The following is a 9539-nucleotide window of genomic DNA, read 5'->3' on the forward strand; positions in this document are numbered from 1 at the left end:
CTCTCTCGAAAATCCTAGGGCAGCTAGGGTTGGTGTTCTTCATCTTTTTTCCTTTGATTCTCAACTGGTTGTAGTAGTCTTAAGCAAAGGTATAATCTCTTTAACTCCTATTCTTGTTTTCTTGAATTTTAAGAAAATGGTATTTTTCTTGAATTAGAGTTTTGTGTTCTGTAGTGGTTGTTATTGTTTGGGTTAGTTTTCTGGAGTTTAAATATGTTTAGAAATGTTGTTTGGGGCATGGATTAAGGGCTGTTAGTGAATTTAACCAAGCTTTGAGTTTTAGAACTCAAACTTGGACCTTTAATGGTGAAATTCAAATCTGAGCTTTGATTGTTGTTTTGCTGCTTGGAATATGTTTATTGGGGTGTAATATGCAGGTCTGGAAAGTTTGGTTGGGTTTGGAAACGATTTGCTTAGGGTATGAATTTTTGTTGGTTTTTTGGGTAAAATCGGTTACTTGGATTTTGCAGCAGGGGGGAAACCCGTTTTTCAGCTTGTCGTTTCGCGTCTGTTTCAGGTTTCTGGTTGGTTGGTGTCCTGCTAGTTTGGGATATTGCCATATTAAGTTGCTATAGATAAGGTTTTGGTTTAAAACCTAGGTCCCGGTTGTGATTTAGGGTTTCACTTATCCTCGTGGTTATCGATGTGATTTAGGAGCCTGTAATTCGCCGAGCAGTTGTTCCACTCGGGTGGGCCGACACACCTGAATTCGGAATTGAGGTAAGAGTAGTATAATGTCATTCATATGTGATTACATGTTTAGCGTACATGTTAGTTGCCATCAGAATAGCATATCAGGGTATTGGTGAGGTTTACATAGAGTTGCACCGAGATACCAACAAATATATGTTAGGCAAATCTATAGCCATCAGATTAGCATATCAGGGCAATAGTGAGGTGTACATAGAGTTGCACCGAGATGCTAACAGATATATGATAGGCTATCAAATAGTATGAATTATCTTCTACCACATCAATACGAATAGAGTACTGAGTATAGGCTGGATTCGCAGTTAGTCATACTTTGTCGAGAACGTTCCTCACTCAGTTACGGTTATGGTTGAGTGTATGGGCACCTGCTTATAACCCGGGATATTAGTATGTTTTATGTTATACTTTTCTTACTGAGTCTGTTGACTCACTGTTGCTATTGCTATGTGTAGGTAAGGGCAAAGCTAAAGTTGAGCAGCCGTGAGAGCGAGCAGATGAAGATTGTACATGTAGGGGCGGTTAGACCTGGAGCGTACGATCTTTGGGACATTGAGGCTTTTGCTGTATAGTCATTGGGCGACAAACTTTTGTTTATGTGTATAGTAAACTTTTAAAAATTATTTTGTAAACAGGATCCCGGAATTTTATATATGTAATACTTTAAGTTTCTAATTAAATAAGTAAATTTTAATTATTCACGATTTTCAATAACCTCGTTGATTAGCAACGAGCTGCACAATATGTTTAAAATCACGTTAACATGCCTATGCTAGTTATGGTGTTACACTCTTATCTATTTTTCAGGTCTTTGACGTCAGTTCTTTGTTACAAGTGCTTCATAATCTTTAATATATCAAAGGGAAATATAATGAAGTATTTGTATACATATTTTTTTAGAGAAAATTTTTCTGTATAATTACGTGTATTTTTTTTTTTAAAGAGTAATATTGTATGACTTTTGAGATCCTAATGTAATTTGTAATTCATATATAATACATTTCATTTATTTATTTTTTTATTGGCAGGAAATATGAATATAAATATATCATTCATATAAGGATATAATGCAATCTAATTTTTTTTAAACACACATAACTTTCTTGATTATTTATGTTTGATTAGATACATAAATGAGATATAGTGATAACCACGATTTTCAATATAGTGGTGAATATAAGTGAGATACAGTGATGACAATAGTGTTTATGAATATAATGACGTTTATAAGTGAGATACGATGATGATGACAACAATAACTTTGAATATAATGAATTCGAATATAGTTGAGATATGGTGATAACTTTTTTTTTGAATATAGTGGCGACTACAAGACGATGATGATAACAATTTTGAAATCATATGATTAGTTTTATATAGATTCATTTGTTGTCTTTTTCAATTGTTATGAATTTTTATACAATATTTAAATTTATTTTTTGAGTAAAAAAGCAAAAGAAAAATTTAGTAGAATAGTTAGAACATCTCCAACCATGCTCTCTAAACACTCTTTAGCCAGAATAAAGAGTGAGACTTAAAAAATAAGTTCCAACCATACAAAAAATAATTATACTCTCTAAAGGTTGGGAGCTCTCTACTTTTTTGTTAAACTTTTTTAATGGTATTTTAATTAAAAGAATTATTAATTTTTTATTATTATATAAAATTAATTAATATTTGATAAATTAAAATTGCAAAATATTATTAAATAATCAAATACTAATTAAAGTAGAGAGCATGATTGAAACAACAATAAAAATGGTTCTCTAAATAACTAAAAAAATATACCATTAGAAATGTTCTTTTACTCACATTTAAAAATATATATATAAAAAAAATTTAACCTTCCTATTTCTTCATCGTTGTCCATGATCGCATCCCCAGTACTTGCTTCTCCATCGTTCTGATCCTCCAACAAACTATCACGGTAAATATCTCACTCTCTATTTTTCTTTTTTTCTTTTTTGTAGACTGAATTTATTCCATTTTATATAGCCGTATTTCGATATTATGTGAATTGTGATAGTGTTTTAGTTGGTGTATATACTGTTTGATATAATGTCTGTGTGATTCGTGAAAGAATTGGTTATATTAAGGGCCAGTGATCACGATTCTGAACCAACTTTTCTGTAGTTTAATACCTCTTGATCATATGCATTGTTCAAGTTACCATAATAGTTTTCTATTTTAATTTTCTTTGTATATCGTTTGTTGCTGTAAATGAGTTCAATGTTTTTCTTTCTTTTTTGGTTTCACAACTCTTTTTTATTCTTTCTTTTTTCAATGTTTTTCTTTTTTGTTATAGGTTTGTTTTATATTGATATTGTTCTATTTTGCGCCATTATTTATGGCTTTGGCGCCTTACAAGGCTTTAGCACCTATTATATGGTTGGGCCCCTAATTATTTAGGGTAGTTTGTTTAAATTTTCACGTTTTTCGGTATTGAATGTATAAGAAAATTTTGACACAATAATATTTTAAAGTTAATAAGTTATGTACTATACCGATTTATTAGTCGGAATAAAAGGATTATTTTGGTTAATGTATGATTTAAAGAATATTTTAAACTGAAATAAGGTTTAAGAGGGTTTACTTTAAACGCTAATTCCTATTAGCTATGTTTTGGTTTATATTTTTTTAGGAATTTTCAGCATAAAAGGAAAGTGTTTGGAATTTTAGTATTCAGATTCTAATATTATAATTAATTAAGTAAATTGAAGAATAAGAATCTTGAGGATCTTGTAATAAAGGGAGGTGGAAATACTAATGGTCTAATGAGAATATATTGGTTCAGATATATTTGGGAAGTCAAATTTGAAAATTTGGTTTGTTCTCAATATTATGGGAATGTACCAAAATTATTATATTATTTGTATTTTTAAAGAATTTCTGGATGAGTGGTATTAGTTTTTTTGATGGAAGAAATGGAAGTACAAATTTGATGGATGAGCTGCGCTATTGTTTATGGCTTTAGTGCCTTTTAAGGTTTTCGCGCATGATTTATGGCTGGCCCCTAATTATTTAGGGTAATTGGTTAAAATTACAAGATATCATGATTTGTAAAAATGTTATAAAATTTAATAGCTAACAATTATGGTATATAATTATGAGATTATTTGTCTTATTAGTTTATTATAGATAACATAATATTAATTTTGGGTATATAAATTATAAATATGAGTTTATTATAGATAACATAATATTATAGATAACATACTATTAATTTTAATATATAAATTAAAAATGTGGGATTTTGTAATAAATTGGAGGTAGGGGCATTAATTGTGAATTGAGAATACTTTGTTTTATTTTATTTTTTCTTTTTGGGAAGATATTGAAATAAATGGGAAGTAAATGCTAATGAAGTATTGAGATTATTGCCTTATTAGTTGTATAGGAAGATACTAATATGAATAGTTTTTTATAATAATTTGAATGGTGTAATAATTAGGAGGTTATCTATTTAAATAATAAATAAGGAAGCATTATGTCATAATACTGAATTAGATTAATTAATATTAATTTAATATTATTAATTAAATGTATGATGAAGTGGTATTAGGAAAATAGTACTTTTGAATGTGAAAAGTGCAATCTTAAGTTTTAAGGATATTAATACAATTTTGGTTTAATTTAGGTTGAATAAAGATTATAGATACCATGTTTTACGCTATAAATAAAATAATAAATAATTTAACTTATTAAGAATTTTGACATGTTTTAGTCTATAAATAAGTAATATTTATAAGAGATAAAATGAAATAATTAGTATATAATATTTTGAATATTTAAGGAATAATGGGTATTGAAAGGAAAATTTTATTTATGTTTGATTTTAAAAGGGTAAAAGTAAGGAATATGGATCCTATGTTACTAGCCAAAGGGTAATCCCTTTGGCTAGTTCTAGTATTTTATAGGGAGATCTAGTTGCTTAGTCTTAGTAGTTGGTTGATTCTCTTCAGTTTGAATAGTTTTCTAATTAAAGTTTTATGCTATTTTTTGATGTTTTTTTCAGGTGGAACTTCAGTATTTTGAGTTAGGAGCGTTGTTTGAAGATGTTATAGCTTTATTGTTTAAATTTCCGGGGGCAGTTTTGTCCCATGGGGCTCGCTCTAAGATTTTAGCGGCCCATAGTTGGCAAAGCATGCTCTGCCGTTAGACGATGAGCTATCCTGGTTCGAGGAGGTGCCAGTACCGGTGGCGGACGTGGGCATCGTAAATTCATGAGTGATTTTAATCACTTTGTCAAAAAAAAAAAAATATAAAAAAAATTATAAATTAATATCTTACTAAACAAAATTCAATCTCTTTTCTAATTATTAAATAGCCCCAGCAATGATGAAGGGAACACTTTCTGCAGCGCGTACATGTTGCGCGTGTGAGAGGATTTTATTTTTCCTTAATAACTCTCTCGTGTGTCAGGCACATGAGAGCAAATATACCATAATTTTTTTACATGTAAAAATATATATAATTTTGAAGTGCTCTCGTCTCATCGCCACCATCAATATCATTCATCCATTGCAAATCTTTTCTGCTTCACTCACTTCAGCTCCTTTTATTTCTTTTTTCCTCCATAAGATCCTGCAAAAAATCCTTATTTAGGGTTTTCCTGCATAGTTTTTGAGAGCTGAAAAAAGAGAAAGCTTTGAGAGAAAAACTCGAACTTGGTGGGTTATGACGACGTCGTTTGGAGCTACGAATACTCCCGTGTTCAACGATCCCAAGGGTCAGATTGGGAGCTTTCAGAGACTTAAGTCCGCTAACTCTTTCGCTTTGAGCTTTCATACTAGACCCGTTCATGTCTTTTCGGCTTCGAACCGTACGCTCATCAGAGCCGTTTCTACGGTTCGTTTTGATCTCTTTCTCTCTTTCTCTTCTTCTGTGTGGGTTTTTTTTTTTTTTTCAAACATATTGCTCTGTTATTATGGCAAGAGGCCAAGCAAAGAAACTTATGTTGCTTGCTTTCGTTTTGTTAGGTTTGAAAGAGCTCGTGTTTGTGTATCAAAAATCCCATTTTTTTCATTTGTTTTTTATGAAAGTATAAATTCTATCATTTTATTGTTTGGGTGGTCAATCTACTTTCTTTTGCTATTATGTGTATCTAATTCTATGGCATGGAGAGAGACTGTGGTTAGTATTAATGGATTTCTGGAGCTGAAATGTGTAGAAGAGAAAAAAGGAACAAATTTGAGAATATTTATGTAATGAATGTATTTTAATGAGAAAAGATTGTGATTATTGATGATTTTTTGTCCATGCAGCCGGCAAAGCCAGAGACTGTAACCGAGCCTAAGCGTAGTAAAGTTGAAATATTCAAAGAACAAAGTAATTTCATAAGATATCCTCTTAACGAGGAGATATTAACAGATGCCCCAAATATCAATGAGGCTGCTACACAATTGATCAAGTTCCATGGAAGCTATCAACAGTATAATAGAGATGAACGTGGTCAAAAGTCGTACTCATTTATGCTTCGTACGAAGAACCCTTGTGGGAAAGTCCCAAACCAACTTTACTTGACCATGGATGATCTTGCCGATCAGTTTGGAATTGGGACACTAAGATTAACTACGAGGCAGACATTTCAGCTACACGGGGTTCTAAAGAAGGACCTCAAGACAGTAATGAGTAGCATTATTAAAAACATGGGCTCAACTCTTGGTGCCTGTGGCGATCTCAATAGGAATGTACTTGCTCCAGCTGCCCCACTTGTTAGAAAAGATTATCTCTTTGCACAACAAACAGCGGATAACATTGCAGCCCTGTTAACTCCTCAGTCTGGTTTTTACTATGATGTGTGGGTGGATGGTGAGCAATTCATGACGGTAGAACCTCCTGAAGTAACCAAGGTCCGCAATGATAATTCTCATGGAACAAATTTCCCTGATTCACCCGAGCCTATCTACGGAACACAGTTCTTACCCAGGAAATTTAAAATTGCAGTTACTGTACCAACAGATAACTCTGTGGATCTTCTCACAAATGACATTGGTGTTGTTGTTGTTACTGACGATAATGGGGAGCCTCAGGGTTTCAATTTATATGTAAGATCATCATGTCTTGACCAATGTTTTTTTGATTGCTCTAGCTTATAATGTTAGTATCTTATAATTTCTCTCACAGGTTGGTGGTGGTATGGGAAGAACTCACAGGGTGGAAACCACTTTTCCCCAACTGGCATTACCATTGGGATATGTCCCGAAAGAGGATATTTTGTATGCAGTGAAAGCTATTGTTGTTACACAGAGAGAAAATGGCAGAAGGGATGATCGTAGATACAGTAGGCTTAAGTATTTAGTAAGCTCTTGGGGGATTGAGAAGTTTAGAAGTGCTGTTGAGAAATTTTATGGAAGGAAATTTGAGCCTAACCGTGAATTGCCTGAGTGGGAATTTAAAAGCTACTTAGGATGGCATGAGCAGGTTTGTTCAACTCATCTTGACTTGAAGTTTATGATTTCTCATCTGGAATTCTATGTTTGAAATACTACTCCCGACATTGAGATTTATCATGGCTCTTCATAGAGTACAGCTGTTAATCTGTTATAGTTATTATTCTCACACTTCCTCTTTAGCTGTTAATCTGTCATAGTTATTATTCTCACACTTTCTCTCTAGCTAACTCTGTTACTTCACCATTTGTCTTATGATATGTTTACAGGGAGATGGCAATTTATTTTGTGGACTCCATGTTGATAGTGGTCGTGTAGCAGGGAAGATGAAGAAAGCACTGAGGGAGGTCATTGAAAAATATGGTTTAAGCGTGCGGCTAACACCAAATCAGAACATCATCTTGTGTGATATTCGAAATTCATGGAGGCGTCCCATCACTACAATACTTGCCCAAGCTGGTCTGCTGGTAAATTCATCTTTTTTCACTTTTGCACTTTATTTTCCCCTCTTTGTGAACTAAGTAGAGTATTGCATTTGATTAGACGTGGTATCTATGAATCTATAGTTCTATGAATAGATCAATAGCCAACACTTCTGTTGTTGTGTTATATGCTTTATTTAGGAGAAAAAGAAATATTTTGTGCCACTGCTGATTTTGGATTAATGTCGTGTCATATTCATTACTTACTTTTGGCTGTGTTCAGCATCCTAGATACGTAGATCCCCTTAATGTAACTGCTATGGCATGCCCGGCAATGCCTCTTTGCCCACTGGCAATAACTGAAGCAGAGCGGGGAATCCCTGACATCCTAAAGCGTGTTCGAGCAGTTTTTGAGACGGTATTGCCACAATCCTTCATTAATTTAAGAAATAAAAAGAGAAAAAAAGTGTGAATCAATATTTAAATGTTAGTGTGCAAATAACATACTGCCATTATATTTCAGGTTGGTCTAAGGTACAGTGAATCTGTGGTCATAAGGATAACTGGTTGTCCTAATGGTTGCGCCAGACCATACATGGCCGAACTTGGACTGGTTGGGGATGGTCCCAATAGCTACCAGGTATTTTGAGGACATTTTCTCAAAGATGTTGTCTTTTTAAGGCAGAAGTATTATGAAACCACTGGACATATAATAATATCATTCTTATTATGTCTTTTAACTTAGTATAGATTTGGCTTGGAGGAACACCCAACCAAACCTCCCTTGCAAGAACCTTCATGAACAAGGTTAAGATTCATGACCTTGAAAAAGTTTTGGAGCCATTGTTTTATCACTGGAAACGCAAACGCCAATCTAAAGAGTCATTTGGAGCCTTTGCAAATCGCTTGGTGAGTGGTAACATAATTATCTGCAAGCTCTTTGTTTCTACTTGTATTTCTGATCTTTAAGGAAAACTTGTCTTTGTAACTTATACCTAGAATGTGGAAGTGTTCTTGTCATTGGTAAGTATTAGCATGCTTGGTGATGTGGGCTTGCTTGTTTGTTTTCTTCAGGGATTTGAAAAACTTCAAGAAATGGTTGACAAATGGGAAGGTCCAGTAGCTGCTTCATCACGACATAACCTGAAGCTTTTTGCAGACAAGGAGACATACGAAGCCATGGATAAACTGGCAAAACTGCAGGATAAGAGCGCGCATCAGCTAGCTATAGAAGTCATTCGCGATTTTGTTGCTTCCCAGCCAAATGGGAAAAGTGAATGATTGGTTTGAAGTTATGTTCATGCTTAGCAAAACACAGCCAAGGCAGACTAGGAAATAATACCTCTTATATGTTCTGTTTTAGAGTTTCTTTCTGGTTTAGGTATTATTTTTTTTGAGATTGCATTTTCAAGTCTCTGTCTGCCTGGATTTGTAAAATAAGGCTGGTCTGTTTTTTTTGGGTATCCCTATGCAAGAGTAGGTGAATGCGTTTCCTCATCGTCTATGATTTTTGTAACAAGATCAGTTTTTGTCCGCATTTCCATCACTGAAAAGTGTTCTAAAAGGCTAATGTGCTAATATGCAGAAGCTATTCAAGATATTTTACCAATGATTCCACTGGAAGTCTTATCAAGGGTTTGCATGAACTCAAATTTTGTAGGTTGTCCAACCTAGAAAGTATGCCTAGACTCATGGGGTATGACCATATTTATTTGCACTTTTGTTTTGAAGATCTTATTGTCGAAGAGGGTAGTTGTTTTACTTTGGAAGTATAGATTTTTTAGTGTTATTTTCTTTACCATTACAAAATCGAACCAAATATCTCTTACTCTACTGTTTTCAAGATCTTGATGAAGATTTTATCGCATTCTATTGGTAGGAGGGTAGTTGCTCTTCGCTTCCCTTGCATTTGTGGGTTTTGGTTGTCCTTTCTTTCTTTCCCAGAACAGGCAAGATAGCACCTTTACCAACCTAAAAAATGCGTCAGATCTTGTGACCTATTGACATATAATAACAC

At 33.5% G+C, this 9539-nt stretch overlaps 1 protein-coding gene across 1 annotated transcript; it reads left to right on the forward strand.

Moving 5' to 3' along the window:
• The first annotated feature begins 5137 nt into the window (after positions 1–5137).
• On the forward strand, positions 5138–9131 carry LOC115718790 (sulfite reductase [ferredoxin], chloroplastic). Its single transcript, XM_030647615.2, has 8 exons — positions 5138–5556; positions 5973–6755; positions 6835–7131; positions 7370–7567; positions 7806–7940; positions 8046–8162; positions 8273–8431; positions 8597–9131. The coding sequence occupies exons 1-8, from the start codon at positions 5386–5388 to the stop codon at positions 8801–8803; spliced, it is 2067 nt and encodes a 688-aa protein (XP_030503475.2). The 5' UTR covers positions 5138–5385; the 3' UTR covers positions 8804–9131.
• Positions 9132–9539: the final 408 nt, after the last annotated feature.

The sequence above is a fragment of the Cannabis sativa genome, chromosome 2 (genome assembly GCF_029168945.1).
Source record: "Cannabis sativa cultivar Pink pepper isolate KNU-18-1 chromosome 2, ASM2916894v1, whole genome shotgun sequence".
Classification (NCBI taxonomy): Eukaryota; Viridiplantae; Streptophyta; class Magnoliopsida; order Rosales; family Cannabaceae; genus Cannabis; species Cannabis sativa.

Bases quoted from the DNA above. Each gene is read 5' to 3' on its own strand.
- LOC115718790 (XM_030647615.2), top strand. From the start codon at position 5,386: ATGACGACGTCGTTTGGAGCTACGAATACTCCCGTGTTCAACGATCCC. The intron at 5,557-5,972 runs GTTCGTTTTGAT...TTGTCCATGCAG, and splicing joins TCATCAGAGCCGTTTCTACG to CCGGCAAAGCCAGAGACTGT. The intron at 7,132-7,369 runs GTTTGTTCAACT...ATATGTTTACAG, and splicing joins ACTTAGGATGGCATGAGCAG to GGAGATGGCAATTTATTTTG.